The sequence below is a fragment of the Xiphophorus maculatus genome, chromosome 16, assembly GCF_002775205.1.
Source record: "Xiphophorus maculatus strain JP 163 A chromosome 16, X_maculatus-5.0-male, whole genome shotgun sequence".
In the NCBI taxonomy this organism is placed as follows: domain Eukaryota; kingdom Metazoa; phylum Chordata; class Actinopteri; order Cyprinodontiformes; family Poeciliidae; genus Xiphophorus; species Xiphophorus maculatus.
In genome coordinates this window covers 12,240,243-12,256,877 of record NC_036458.1, presented here as the reverse complement: position 1 = coordinate 12,256,877, position 16,635 = coordinate 12,240,243, and the positions used below count along the sequence as shown (strand labels likewise).

Genomic DNA, 16,635 nt, shown 5'->3' with positions numbered 1-16,635 from the left:
TAGTCTTATTCCAAACTATTGGAAATATTATGGCAGACGTCTCTACTAGCTCAACACTTTTATAGAAATTTGCCCATTCTTCTTCATAAAATACCCAAAATTCATTTAGATTGGATGAAGAGTATGTCAAAATATCAGTTTCATCTAGTCTTGAAAATGTTTCCCACAATTTATAATCTAGTGAACTGTAGTGAATCAGCATATTCAACTGTGAGGAAACTAACTACAAAGCAGATATCCACAATCTCTTCTGAAAACAGGTTTGTTAAAGCAACATGTCTGTTGTCTTCCTCTTGTTTTAACAATTGCTAACAAATCTACTGTATGTGAGTTTGGAAAATTATACAAAAATCGCTGTCTCCTGTCCTCTCAGAGATCATATCTCCAACACCCACGGAAAAAAAAGGATACTCACTTGGCCACAGCAGTGAACGCCAGCTCTACATTCAGCCCTGACCTGGCGCTAGTCTCCATAAAGGGAACCCCAAACTCCTGCAGAGTCAAAGCATTGAATGTTTATCAGTGTTTATCTTTATTTTTCTCAGTGTTGATGTGACAGAGCTTGTACTAGAGCTTATAATGTCTGCAGCTTTACAACCTAATCTAAACAAAATCCTACACATTTCGCAGGTCTTTACCTTAGCAAGCTTCTCACCATCTTCTCTCTTTACCACCCGGTTATGAGTGGCATCAGCCTAAGGTGACAAAAAGTTTTATATTTACAAATTACCCCTAAAACATGAACCATAATTTTAATATATGATCCTATTTACCCCAAAGGTCATGTACACTATTGTCAGCCAAAACGATGGTTGATAAAGATTGTGAAGATTGTATGGGTGATATTTTTCTCTATGACTTGCTGAATGGATGAAATAATTTTTGGTTCTATAGTAAAGTTGTCTTGAAATATATTTTTCAGTTTTTTCAAACATTCCTTTAAACTTTTCTTTCTGAGGGGCATTTATTTTTATAGTTTAATTCCAGGACCTTTAACATTTTAAGTAATAGTCATTTCTGTATGCTAAGCTAGCTTTCTTGACATCGACCAAGTCCAAAAAAACATCTTTGTGTAAGTAAAGAACTTTATATTGAAGTATTTTAATAAGTTCTTTAGGTGTTTTGTTACAAGAAGGAAGTGATACAAATGTTTCTATTTCTAACTGAAGCGACTAATGATACAAAAGAATATACTTTACTAAAAACGTATTATTTCGTGAACGAACAACATGTGCTCTAAATATCAGTCAGTCAAATTTAGCACACTATAGATATTTTAGGACAATTTAGATTTTTTCCCCCAGCAAGACTGCTTTACAGACATTTTCTCTGTACTCAAAGTATCATTGTAAAGCCTAAAAGACCTTCAGTATCATAAACCTGGGTCAGTTTTCATTGCACGTCATGCTCTGTAAGTCTGTAATTTTAAAAAAAGTATTTTTCAACAAACGCTTTGCTCTGCCTTTGGGTCCTTTCCAACAACAAACATGACATTCAAAAAATTGGATGAATCAATCCATTCAAAAGACCAGAAATAATCATGATCGTTGTAAATAAGAAACACATTCGGAAAACTTGAATTGACTCCCAAATGTGTGGATATATGGACATTAAAATACTTTCATAATTAAACAGGGCATAAAAAATAACTTATTTTTCTTTTTTTTTTAGTTTGTTTGACCACTTGCCTTGTTTCCAAGCAGCATGAGCACCACATCTTGTTGGGCATATTCATGGATCTCAGTCAGCCATGCCTGGCAAACACAATAGAAACAAGAAACCAGAACACATAATAAATACCTGTTACAAAAAATGCCCCACCTTAAACAAAACATCAAAGAAAAAACAACAACAAAAAAACACAATACATGTAAACCTGATCTCATACTCGACAGAAACAGCCTATTAAATTTAATAAAATTGATACAGAAAAAAAAATAATAGAGAGAGACTACCGCTTCTTTGGCAGGATAATGGATCAACAAGTAAAGAAGGTGATACATTGTAGAAAAAAAGAGCGAAAGAAAGTTTTTGAAGAGAGAAACATTCAGTGTTACTGTGACAAACCAAGTTAATCAACACAGTCTGCTACATCCTGTCTGATACACAGGGGAAAGATACAACCTGAAAGAAGAACAAACAGACCAAACAGAACAAACAGACCTGTGACTGTTTACTCCAAGTGCAACAGAACCATTTTCTGCTATCTGGGTTCCTAAACAACATCATTTTCAGGCCCACATTTCTCTAAGTAATTGTTGAAAGACAACAAAAACAAAAATGTAATTAAAAGAAAAAAAAAACAATTTCAGATTTTAAAGCACAAGGCTCTTCACTTTCAAAACCTATACTCTGTTATACTATATACTTTTTAAATATAGCACCTTTAACGTACCAGAGTCGTTTTAAGTACCATGGGTTTAGATGAAAATCTGGATCTATATGAATTTGATTATTTTACTCATTTAGAATTCTGGTGATGATTCTGTGTTGGTAAAAAAGAAAGTTCCCCCCTCCGCACCTCGGGATCTGCCGTTTCCTCCTCATAATCTCACCCATCCAATAGGAAATCCAGGAAATCTTTATGACTGTCAGTCTGATTTCCCAAACGGCAGATACATTTTAAGGCTGATTACTTAAGCTCCTTCATCTAAGTGTTCAATCTGCTTTCTCAATTTTGGTGTTAATGCTTGAAAGATATGATTCAGGGGCCTCCGTTACACTGTGTCAAGAACAATCATGTCTGTTTTATGCTTTCAGTGCTGTGCAAACGAGGTGTAGGGTTTGTATGCTTTGGAATATTTCAGGGGCAAAGGTAATAATTCAAAGGCATTAATGCCTTCATTATAGTTAGAACAGAGATCCATAAAGTATTTAGTGACACACAGTAAATGTAGACAGAGTCAATATTTTAGGCTTTTGATTTGGTTAAGATTTGAATAACTAGTGACTTCTGTTATATTACAAGAGAACAAGAACATATATTCCAGAGACATGTTTTTGTTGTGACTTTTACTCTGGCATCTTAAATATGTGTACAATATCTGTTTTTTAAAATTGTGGGTTAGGGTTAGGGTTAGGGATTAGGGTAACCCTCATGCAAATATGAGTGTGCAGGTGCCCGTCTCTGATTGGTTCCCAAAAGACGACAGAGACGTACAATTGGTGGCCTCCTGGAGGTGACGGATATAAAAGCTGCAGACCAGACACCCTGCCATCCATCCTCAGCTCATCCCAACTGGCCACACATGGTTAACACCATGTGAAGTTCTGGAGTTTGTAGGAGTGAGCTGCCGTTTATGTTTCCTTAGTTTTCTCATGTTTTTCTTTATTATTGAGGTAAGTTTTTGCCATTTGGTTTATTTACTTTCAATTAGGTAAGTTGGTTAATATTCAGATAGTTTCCTTTTGTTTGTTGTTTTTGGCATTATAGCTTACTCAGAAGCCGTATGCTCCATTTGTAACATCTTAATCAAAAGTACATCTTTTTAAGATAAATTACATTATAAAATGTTCAACTTCGTGTGTGTCGGCTGCTTGGGATCTGAAGAGGATGGATCCTTCATGTTATCATCTGGCCACCACTAGTTGGGTCGTAACAGAAGGTATTTATTATTGTTCAGTAACTTAATGAGATAAAACAAGATGATTTAATGGGGACACAACATTATTGAACGTGCATTACACTTTGACATTTTTATACATGTATACATACAGTACTTCTAAGTTACAACAACATTCTATAAGCAGCATGTTTATTGTAAGCTTTGAAAAATATTTTAAGTCACTGAAAGGATATAGGTACTAATTGACTTTATTGATCAAGAGAGACACAAAGAGATTAAAATTTATTTTGAATTGATGTTTTATATTTGGTCCACTCTGAAGTTGAGTCAAAGGTAAAATGGGGTTTAGATCTAGTCAACAACCTTTGAAACAAATGCTCTTTTGAGAAAACTTATAGTGAATAATATAATAATAGTGAATAATTATTTTTAAAATGAAATTCTCTGATTCAAAATGGGCAACCTGCTTGCAGCTACTTGTTTTGTTTAATTTTTTTTAGTAAGCTTTTACAAAAATCCTATAATTGCTCTTCACATGTACAGCATTAGCTCTTCGATCGATTCTCTAAATCGCTGTGTTTCCTTTAAATCAATGAAGCATTATAATGGATTTGATGGCTGTTGAAGTAATGTCGTCTTGATGGAGAGTGTGTGGTTTGCATGCAGTGAGCTGCTCCTTGGTGGGCTAAGTGGGAGTGAGTCCAAAGATCACTTGACGGGGCGTAGACCTGAATATAATTCAAATTAGCGTAATTAATGCTTCTTCAAAATTCTGTTGGATTTTTTGGAAATATCAGAAAGAAACATTTCACATTTGATTTGGTTTGAAGTGAATCATGGATGATGACATCTGTCACCAAACCCTGCAGTATAATTTTTCCACAACAAGAGCACTTGACCTGTATGAGTAAGGCTGGGCAGCTTGCCTCGGTTATTCTCTTCATATGCTTGGATGCTCTTGATAAATAATAGCTGGTAATTATATCATTTGGCTATTTATAGCATGCTGCCTCATGGGTCATTTCACAGATACAATCAGTGATTCCAGATGATCCCACTTGTCACTTCCATTCAAGAGAATTAACTCTTCTCGCTGCGCTCATTTCACGGAAAAGAGATGCAATCAGATGAGTACATCTGTAAACATTAGTTTCGGTAAATCCTAATGAAAGTCATTTTGTGAAGCTATGCATTACCTACTTGCTACAAATGTTCTGTCAGAGTTGGTAAAGAGTTAAGTGTTATGGCCTGTCAACAAGTGATTTTCTCCCATCTTTACAGCAAATCAGAAGCTATAAGATGCCAAATGCCTTTTCAAGTAAATATTCTGAGCTACAATGTATGCTATGCACAGTTATTCCTTGGTGGAAGAGTCTTTAATAAATTACAAGCACCTCCTCTTTATAACCACCTGTAACAGCAACACTGGAGGGAAACCTGTTAGGTGTTATAAATCCCTGAGCCCGGTCTAGCTGGAGCTCCACTGGAAGAGTTTAGATTAAAGCAGGTTAAGGTTTTCAATTTGCTCAGTCAAAGTGCAGAAATAAATCTAACTGAACATCTCTGAAACAAGAATTTTAGACTCCAGATTTGTGAAGCTGTAAAATACACCCCCAAAAGACTTATAGCTGCAGGTATAGTGAAAGGCGGTTCAGCAAAACAGCAACAAGGGAGACAGAATACAAAAGCACTTTGTACAATTTCAAAAGACATGAACAAAATGTGTAAATTTTATTTTATAGTTATACCCTACTTTGAGTTGGTCCACCATGTATATAAAAAACAGCAAAATACCTTCATCTCTGTGGTTGTGACATGACAAAAGGTGAGTGGTTAAGTATGGAAGTAAATATGTGCATCAGGGTTTGAATTAAAAATGTCTCTGAAATTGTATGTTTGTTCTTACTTTTTCAGTGTTAAAATGTACTTACTGAAAAGTAAGAACAAATATACAACATTCAAATTTCAGAGGCATTCTTAATTAAAATCCTGATGGCACATATTTACTTCCATATTAAGGGTTACAAAAACTTTAATTGCAAACCATTACGTCTCAAATGCATTTAATTTCTTCCACATAACACATTAAAAGTATTTTTTTAAATAAATAGAACCATATTGCAATTCAAGATTAATTAACTACGAGCTTTGCAGCAAATGGGCATTCCAGTTTATCAGAACCAGTGTAGTGGCCATTAATGTGGCTAATATCTCTCTTTGGGTTATGCTACATATGAATCATTGTTGATTAGTTCAACCAAATTTATGAACAGGTACAGCAGTGGAAGGTCACTGTCTGTGAGACAGCTGCACAAGCAAGAAGCCGTCACATCCAGGATTCATCAGAGGGAAATTAGATTACACACCAGTGTTGTTCAGGGAACGATTGCTGGAGACAGTCCAGAATTAAGATGTTTGGTCCTAATCACCTAATCTGTTTTTTTTTTTTAAAACACATTAAAATACTCAATACTCAAATATATCGAGACAAATGGATCCCTAAGCTAATGACAATAGGGTGCAGAAATAGAATGAGAAAAGGATTATACCTTTCATCAACCTGTTATTACAGCAAAGTTGAGTTAATGTTGTGAAAATGACTTTGGTTTTGCATTTAAATCACAATGAGCAACAAGAGAACAATCCTAATGGGTACAAATTACACATATTATTCCTTAGAGGGCCTCATAGCCATTAATTACTTGAAGAGTAGGTTTTTGAGGTTGTGTAATGTTAAATTTGTTTACCAAGGTCATAATGGGACTGGATTTTATGCTGCTGGCTGGTTAATCATAAGTAACACTAGATTGGCCTGCTTATTGTTAGTGTATATGTCTATATGCCTAGGCTATTCAGTCTCCCTTTCAAACCATTATGCTAAAACTATTCAACACCTTATATAACTAATCATTATATAGGAAAAAATGAATGTGTCTAATATCCTCTGTGGCCACTGCAAGAAGAAAAGGGCTGTTTGTCCAGTTTCAAGACTAATGCCAAGATCTTTGGCCAAATGCTCAGGGAACCAAATGACTATAAACTGCACAGAGTCAGGAGGTGATAAATTGCTTCCCCTCCTTATTTGACTTGCATTAAGGTTTCAAAAGAGTATTACCATTCAAATTCAGCTCACTATGATTGTAAAAACCAATAAAAATGATCTAACACTCTGAGCTCTGTGAGTCAGGATAACAAGTCAACACAATTTAAAACTTCTCTGAATTTGGTGTTGAGTCTAAAAGAGAGTCAAATAAACTAGGAGATCAAGTTCAAAAAAATACAGACAGAAAGAATACAGACAACAGATGTCAAAACTGTAGATATAGTTACTTTAAGGTAAAAATAACCCTAAATTTGAATTTGTTAATGAATAGAAATGTTGAAAGAATTCTTTATAATTACCACATTGCAATGTTTTCTAAGAGCCAATACATACTGCTATTGACAATTAGTTCTGCTGTTTGTCTCATTCTATAAATTCTTCTCAAGAAAGAAAACTGATGGAGGTCCACTGTTTTTTTTTCCAGATATTTTTGCTGAATTCTTTAGATGTTTTCATAATGTCACATAAGGAAGCAGAATGTTTGAGGTGTTTCCTTGTAAGACTTCCACTCTACACAGGAAAAGTTAAGTCTCTCTACAACCCTGAGGATGAACTGTTACCTGTTTTTATACAGGCTCACCTGTTAACCATATACTTGAGGGATGTGAGAAAGGCTACCCATGACCCAATCAGTCAAGCTTGCACTTCAGCTGAAGTCCAAATCAATTTCTGCTTTCATAAAGTTACAATGCCAAAACAGTGAAACCTGACGAAGAGACTATGACAAAGTCAGGAAGCTTGATGCTACGTGTCAAAAAGGATGTTAAAAAGTAACAAGATGGAGACACCAAGTGAAGACAGAAGAAAAGACCGAAACATTTTAGAGGCGGCTGGCAGCTCTGACATTAACAAGACAAGCTGTCACTTTGTACAGGTTGCAGAGGCTGCTCTGATGTTGATGTTTTGGTTTTTCTTTTGTTGTCACTGAGAAGACAAATGAGTTATTTTCTTCTCTTTCAGCTCACTTGATTTAAAACGACTTAACTCTTTCAAATTATATACAAGCTCAGATGCAGTTTGAGATGAAAATAATCTAATAATAAAAGAGTTTTTTGTTTCTCCTGTTAAAAAAAAATACACACAAACAAGATAAATAAAATTTTCTTAAATTGGGATAGTTTTAACTACAAGACCTGGTTTAACAGTGCTGCTGTCACATTTAAACCATGAGAAGTGAGCGTCTTCAAATGCCTTGAATGCCTTAGCCTTGAATTCCCTGATGTCTTCTGAGCTATAAAAACTAAGAAGCCTAATGCAAGCACACATGATCATTCTCTATGCTGAAAATCTCAGCTCTTGCTTTGACTACATTAACAAACCCTAAATCTTTTCAAGTAGGCTTGGAGTTTTCCCTCACTTTGCAACTTTCCCTCTGTTGCTCTCTTGTCTAAGCAGATTTGCTACGGGTTGACAATGCTATTCTTGCCCAGCTTTGATCAGAGGGTTACACAGAGAGACAGAAGGCAGACGTCTGCTCCCGACAACAGGCTGAGTCAGCCTGAGCGACCCAGAGGAGCGGAGGATGAAAGTAGGACTTCTCCCCTGAGAGGAGCTTTAAGCAGCTGAGCAAAACACAATGACACCGTGTCACTAACACACAGAGAAACACTGGCACACCGACGGAGAAACAGGCAAACCTGCAGTTATTTAAAAAATACTGAAACTGTTTTAATCAACATCTTTAGGAAGTAACAGAAATAAAGTAAGGGATGCTTCTGTAGTAAAACCTTTGTATAATAATAATAATAACTGTAAAGAAAGCACTTAATTTCTTTGCGAAAGAGCAGATTTGTTTCAAATGACTATAAAATATTCTTATAGACTGATGAGCTGTGATAAGCTGCAGTCACACTCAATATAAAGAGAACATTGATGAAGACATATCCAGTTGTCAATCATAAAACACCCAAATCAGTGGATAACATGTATATAAATTCAGAATAAAGATAAAAACAATAAACATCAAAATAAATCAATAATAATCAATATAGCTACAGAGATGTTTATTAACACATTGGTGCACAGCCATTTATTTTATACTGACTAAAAACAGCACCTAAAAACCTTTCACAGGTTAGGACATTGAAATGTCATTTTTCAAATCTAAAGTTTTGAATTGTTCATATTAATGTCAAAATAAATTCAAGCATATTGACAAGGCTCACGCTGAACTTACAGAAAGTTTTTGTGTGACATAAACAAGTGAGTGTGGTGCTACTTTATCACATACAAACCAGTAGCTATGTGATAAAATCAGATTCAGCTACCATTTTCCATCTTTTTATATGTTCCCAGGGCAATATTTTTTTTTCCAAAAACTAGATTCACAAATCCTTAACTTTCATTAAAAAATATAAAGAAAAAACAACAAATTTCAGCTTTTTGTCATGTCACACTATCATTTTCTGTTAATTCAAAATGTTAACTGTAAAACAACTTTTTGCATAGAAAGAAGTCCAGGTAAACAACCTGTTAGCCATTAAGGCAAATAACAAAACAACAGAATTAAGGGAGACTACTGGGCTTCTCAGCTCATTAAGCAAATTAAGGACATTAAGTAAAAGTGCCTTCAAGTTGATCTCAGCACATCTAAAAACACTTAGTGTTTGGATAGAGGGAAATGAGACAGGACTGGGCGACATAAGTCTCTGCTTTATGAAGCACCACATCGATATATGCTCATCATCATTTTGGTCTTTTTGGATCCAGGAGTATTGCTATTTTGACAAGGAGGAAGAATGTAAAACAATGCAGATGCATAATTTAATAATCTATCATTTTACCATCACATTTTTAAAAATGACAAAGCCTAAATAAGACTATAATCACATGCTTAAAAAGCTTAATGATAGTCTATTGAAGATATTGTGGAGCCACACGTTTTTGCACAGCAGGACACTAAGATTTAATTTGACAGCTAAGGCCTGCAGTCTGTCGTCCAGCATCGCCCACTGCTACAGTCAGAGACATAAAGATTGCCCACTATTAACACTGGACTTCTAACCATATAAGGCCATCTCTCAAAATTATGAATACATGAAAACGAAGCTGAATAATTGAAGGTTTTCAATATAACATAAAGCCTATGATGAAGTGGGTGCTAAGAGTCAAGTGCCAGTAAAGTGGAGACTGGTCACAAAAGGATTGTAAAGTTTCTTCACTGCAATGAAAAAATGACTCAAGTCATTAGGAAAAACCTTAGCATGAATACAGTGTAAAAACAACTTAAAATGTGCAATTACATACAAAATATGCTTTTTCAGGAACAATATAATTGTCATATATAAATCTCTGTTGTCGTTTCTTCCGCCGCTTTTTAAAAGGAGTTTTGCCTCGAGTCTATTTTCTGTCAGTCATAATATTGTATTTGAGGTGCTCTGTTGCACTTTTTGTGAACAGAAAATCTCTGTTCACAAGACATCCATTCAGGTGAGGTAGGCAAGATTCTTTTTAAGTTAAATTTGGATCTTTTAAGTTAAGATCCAAATTATATAAATTGATTATCTTGAGTTATATATATATTATATATATATACTGTATAAGCTGACAAAGACAGACAACAAAAGGCATTTTTACATGCTACAACTACAAAATTGAATAGATTTCCTAGTTTATAGTTTGAACTTTGAATAGTCCATTTAGCAAATAAATATAGCTTAATCTAAAGTATTGAATTGTAGCTCTGGCTGTATGATTCAGGCAGTATAACAAAAGCAACTTTATGAGGATGTCGTGATGCTATCTTTCCAAGATAAAGAGATTTTTCTAAGCACTTTAGTCTTTTTAAATGGGACACCTTTAACCGATTCATATAATAGAGGAACTGCTGTTATCCTATTTCTGCTGGAATTGACTCCACTGCAACAAACAGCAAGCAGCTGTAAAATCCATCTTGCATTGTTTGTGTGCACATACAGTAATCGCCCCATCTGTTTTGTCACAGTGCTCCCTACATTCAAAATAAATTGGAAAATCCACAGAGAATGGCGGCCTGAGCACTGCAGGTCTCTTTTACCTGCAAGACGTAGGCACAGCAACACTGCACTGGCTGCTGCCTACATGTCTACTCAGACTGGAGCTGTAGCGCCAGTCCATGTTTCATGCAGTGCAGCAACACAGTACTGGAATCATTGCAAAGACTAATGTATATCATGGCTTAATCCACTTTTACTGAACCTGATAGTGTGGAAAAATTCTTAAGTTGCTTTAAAGCACACTTGCAAACCTAGAATGAGTCACTCTTCAAATGCCGGCACATATTCTTATTATAAATAATTGCTATTTGACTTTATATCACTGCATTATTTACAGACAGTTTCTCTCATCACCATCTGGTGTGCTGGTGCCATGACATTTAACTAGCAGCGATGTGGTAGGCAGGCGGCCATTTCATTTGAAGCCAGAACATGCCCTGGGGACAGACAGAAAGATGAATGAAAACAAGCAGCCGAATGTTTCATCTCCCTCAAGGCTTTCATTGTATTTCCACAACACAGACACGTACCCATGAAGCATTGGAACATCGGCACGTGCAATCTCACACCAAGATTTGCAAGCAAGAACAGATCATTTAACAGTCAGTGTAAAGGCTTTAGTGTTCGATACGGAACATTATGATATATTTACAGGCCTACAAAGTGGGCTTTCTAATTTGGGTTGGAGCAAGTCAATATGCAATCAGTGAGGTTTTGTTTTTGGTAGTCTATTTATCTGAATAGATCTGACTGACTTTGAACATAAACAGATAAAAGGTCTACATCTTTTGGTTCAGAATCAGATAGTACAGAAAACAAGCCATTTATAGGCTGGACTTTTTTATTAGATAGGTATGAAAAAAATATGCTGGCACTCATAATGCTTGTTTATATTCTGGTTTCTATAGCTGCATCGATCAATATTTCTTTATTGTGTGTATTGGTCGGTGCATCAATTATGTGAACGTTATGGACAATATACATGAAATGCACAGAAAACTGCACAGAAAGGCCAATCAGAGTTGTATTTTGTTCTTCTAATTTCTATAAAGTTCTGCTTGCAATAATGGTTGATGCTCTTGACCTGAGAAATGCTGCAGTATCAAAGAAACCCTTTCCAACACTATTACTGATACTAACAATACATTTTATTTAAAACAATCATTTCAGGACACACAAGGTCACCTAAATAAAATAAAAGCAACATATTTAAAACACAAAACATTAAATAAAACTTAGCGAGTAAAATGATGGGAAGTGTTGAACAATCAAAGTGAAAATGCTTGTTTGAACAGTTGGGGTTTTCAGTCAGGATAAAAAAAATTGCCAGAGAGTCCCCGGAATGATTGGGGAAATCAAGTCGTTGTTGAAGCCTATGAAGAAATCATGTGTTAAACCAGGCGAACTTCATTTGATTAGTGCATTTGTGCATCACAGATTGCACATTTACTGAATGGAAAAGGTTTATATTCACAAAGCCACATTCACTTAGAGTGATCTTGTAGCTCTGATTATGTTTTAATGTTCTTTTACCCTAAAAGAAAAGGAACTACAACTGATTAATACTTTTTTAACCACATAGGGAAATAATCATGTATCTAATGAAAAGCATCAAGATGTTGTATGACGTAAGACATCCAATCCAAACTTCACTTCAGAACAGTGGCCACAATGAAATTGTTCTAGGCTAACAAATAAAGTTCCTGGAGCTACATAAAGGATTATAAAAAGTTGTGTCTTGCATTTAATTAAAATCACTCAACTAATGCCATAGTACAGAAATCATTAAATCATTAATTTATTTTTTTTGCTTTGTTCCAGGCAAAAAAAATGCCTGGAACATTTAAGCTTTCTTCTGTCAGAAAGCTTATCTGACAGAAGCTTTCAATGGCTTATTTTCTAACTTCCTGTGCCTGCAAGCTGTGCCGTGATGCTAAAACTAATGGTTAAAAGTAATCTTCAACAAATGTTTTGTCTTTTATGGTATTTCATAAGGTTTAAAAGTTTTTTCTCAGTTAACTGTGCTTATCTTTTGGCAACCACAATAGCAGCAGCAGAAGCAGCTATAGGCCTCCTCTTAACATGTTAATGAGAACAAAATTACCAAACTTCTAAATCACACCACAAGAGCCAGGCTGATTTTTAGAAGACTAAGAGACAGATTACTTGCAATGGCAGCCTGCATAGACTTTTATGAAGTAAAATAAAATTGCCCCTATATTTTGTTTGAAGGACTGAGCTGCAACCTATAGCTAAAATAAAACAATCTGCAAATTTTATTTTCAAACTTCCTAAAACAGAGCAATGTTATTTAAGGAAAGTGACTGAATATATAGTTAAATTGTTTTGACTGAGCCTTTCATGCCTTATATTTTAAGCCTCTCTCTCCAAAAATGATTAACAGCTTCAGTAATGGTAATGCTATGGTTTTCTAACTCTGCCTCACTAAGAAGACAGTGACAGAGTACAAAAACGAATAGATCTGAGGGTAGAAAATATATTTTTTAATTTCCATCTGATTTATATCTTTCTCTCAGAGCGACATTTATCACCATTAGTGTTCAATAACCTGAGTTAATGCTCGTTAGACAGCAGCATGCCAGCAGGCATCTGGGGCTTGTAGCCAGAATTTCTTATTTCACTAATAGATGCTGAATAAATGTGCAGCAGATGATTGTAGAAGAGGGGAGGAAAGATGTCATTCTGTGCTTCCTAAGAATACTCAGATTCAATGAGAGACTAAAAAACCCTTTAAAATAATGATGTGCAACAATCTCAGTAGCTTCACACATCAGGTTTTGAAGTTTGGGCTTTTAAACCAAACACTTTGGAGACATTCTTAAAGTTGTGAACTAGTGGTATTTTCTCTTCCACTAACAATTCTGCATCAATAATACCACTAGAGGATTTTCAAATAGATGAACTTTTAAAACAATAAAATAATTTATAAAAAATAATAATAAAATCTTGCGACGTTTTCTTTTTGTGTATTTGGGTCAATATTGTCAATCAAGTCAGCAACAATCAACACAAGATTGTTGATTCTGGCTATTTCCAAAATTTGAGGAGATAATTGGCATTAGAAAGCAGATTCTTTTTTATTTTTTTAAAAGCAATTTCATCTCTTGCGCCAGACTTTTCCTTTAGGGAATACTACTCAGTTTTAGAAGAAAATAATGAGAATCAGACAAAGCTGAGCAAGGACTTCAACTTAACTTCTTTGAGGTAGAGTTTGACAATTTAGAACACATGATGAATACTGCTTGTGGTGACGAGGACAATGGTTGAATCTAAAATTATAATTACTACAGACTGAATGTTTCCACTTGATTAATTTCTATTCTATCTTAAGTGGGGGCTAACGTATAGGACTGGCCTCACCAGTAATTAGCCATCAGTCCTGCCAGGATGCATCGTTGGAACATCATTTTCAGTTCCAGCTTCTTATTTAAATGCACTGAAAAAACCATATAACAAAGTTGTTGCAGGTTGCTTTCAGTTAAATTGGATGTTTTTTTCCAGAACATAGAATGGGCATAATAAGCATAACTCTGACCAAATAACATCTGTCCTATTTGATGTAAATGGAGGCAGGAGCTTACATTCATTTTTAAAATGTTAAATTAATAGAATAAATGATTGTGGCCTGTTGCTGCGTAATGTCTAAATAAATTTTAAATACGTTTTACAGAAAAGTAAGGATAATGCTTACAATTTAGAAAACTTTTAATACAGACAATATTATTAATGGACTCAACAAAATAGGTTGGAGAAAAACTGACTTTTTCTTTACAATGAGGTAAAAAGAGACATAATTACCTGGAGCTACTGTAACTGATACTTACTGTATATCACAATTATATATCAGCACAGTCAGTAGAGGTGTCCCATTGAGAGGAAGGCTTGCAGGAAACATAATAAATTTCACATTTCATAGCTGTGTTGTGAGCATCTCTATGTCTCCTCCCCCAAAAGATGAATTTAAAGAAGTAACTATCTGGAAAACCAGGCAATTTGACAATTTGCTTACATATTTTGTGATGTGACCAGGTTCCAGATATGCAGCAGAAAATGGATAGATAGTAAAATCAACTCTGAATGTTTTATACATTGTGTTACACACTGTTGTGAAATTGTGCACAATTGTGCTCACAGGTTTCTCACCTTTTAGGAGGTAATGTGCTGTACCTCAGATGAACAACATAGTTCTGATGGTTTAAATGAGCAACACTAATTGACTAGGGTTAAAGGAGATGAGCTAAGATGGACATTTTGCTGTCATGATAGACATGTTTGAGTACACATTCACAGTTGCCCTACAGTAGAAAACCTGAGGTTTTGTGGATAGATGGGATCCTAGTGGAAAACAAAGCCTGGATTCCTGTGTGTTGTATCCACAAAAAAGTGCATAAGACTTTCTGTAGCTCCACCGCCTCACCATAAAAAGGGTAGGAGACAGTGTGTCAGATTGCTGACAGTTACTCATCCTCCCCTGTGTAACTGCCAAACAAATTCTTCTTCCCGGCAGTCTGTGCTCAGACTTTTGTTTTGCTCTTTGCTCACATCTGAACTTGAAAAGCATCTTGCCTGCTTCAGGGATCACTCAAAGCATAAAGGAACATCACATTTCTCTACAGTCTAGTACCAAAAGCCTCTTCTTCCATTAGAGCCCGTTGGTCCCCTGAAAGAGCAATTTTTGTGTACAATGTCAAATACAGCAGCTGAAAATTGCCTCTCTTCAAGCTGTAAGATACACTTACTTCACAAACAGAAACTGCAGATATATAGGCTGGAACAACTTGAACCTTTTTGACAGCAGAAAGTGCATGGAACAAATATAACATGGGGAATGGTGGCTTAGAAAGGCAACAATTTTAAAAGCTCCAACTGACACGTAATGTTTACAAGTGTTGAACATGCTTTGTTTTCAAAAGATGGTGAAGTGTTTCTGTTCAGCCTGTGTTCCAATGTAATAGCTGTTTTTATTCTCATTATTTTGCTGTAGGGAGGTTGCAATTACTACTTTTTATTGAATATGGTTGGCATTTTTCGCTTTAAACCTTCAGAGGGCATTCAGTCTGACTGCACATGCATCTCCTTAAATCCCCCCAGCATGCAGCTGACATTTCTTGTTTCCTGCCTGGTCCAATCATTTTGTCAATACAAACAGAAAAATCCAAAGCTTAGACTGTGTGGACACAAATGATCAACCAGCTGTGTTACAGTTTTCCAATGGGATGTTAGTCTTTCCAAATATTATCGTGCAACCCCGTTCAGAGCTTTTGTGGTCAGGGCTCAGCCAAAGCGTAAAAGGTAAAGCTGCATTTTATGGATTCACGTATTTTTCAGTTACCTTCAATCAGAGAGGTGTATGTTTTGGGTTAGAACTGCTGTAAATTCATTTATTATTTGAATGCTCCATTTGTCTCTCAATCTAGGTTTTTGTTTTTCAACATTTCAGTTTCAGATCTTATACTTACTTGCTATTTTAGGTTGTTGAACTTTTGGAAACATTTAATACTACTGTGATTACCAGTGTGTTTATGCATTCAGCTTACAAGTTATATTTGTCCTTATTCTTTTGTGTGGATATTGGAGTGAGGAAGACTGCAAGTTGACTATTTGTTCTATCTTTAAGTTTTGTTATGTTAACATTGGAAGTATCACCGATATAAATAGATCACTCAGACCACTATTTGCTATTTTCTGAAGAGGTGCAGTGGCTTCCCAAAGTATTCACACCCCTTGATTTTTCTTTTGCATTTTTAGTTATCTATAAGCTTGGATTGGGCCCACTAAACCAAGAACGAGGAGGCGACCTCCCACTCCTGTTTCTCCTTAAGATTGCTCTCACATATGGCTAGTTCACATGGCAAGAATTTTATGCCAAGTTTTGTCAATCTTATTCCTGCCATGTGTGGTGTGTTAAGAATGGTGTGGTCCAATCCAAAGGACGTCTGCACCTCGCCGTCCTGAAATTAGGGATATTCAA

General features: G+C 35.5%; 1 protein-coding gene across 1 annotated transcript in view; it reads right to left on the bottom strand.

Moving 5' to 3' along the window:
* The window catches only part of LOC102233168 (ras-related protein Rab-26-like), a 51,605-nt gene that overhangs the window by 1,838 nt on the left and 33,132 nt on the right, over positions 1-16,635 (bottom strand). Inside the window, exons 6-8 of the mRNA XM_023349345.1 lie at positions 1,689-1,754; positions 639-695; positions 416-492 (exon numbers count right to left, since the gene is read on the bottom strand). Coding sequence (XP_023205113.1) covers positions 416-492; positions 639-695; positions 1,689-1,754 — 200 coding nt within the window. The remainder of the gene's footprint in view (positions 1-415; positions 493-638; positions 696-1,688; positions 1,755-16,635) is intronic.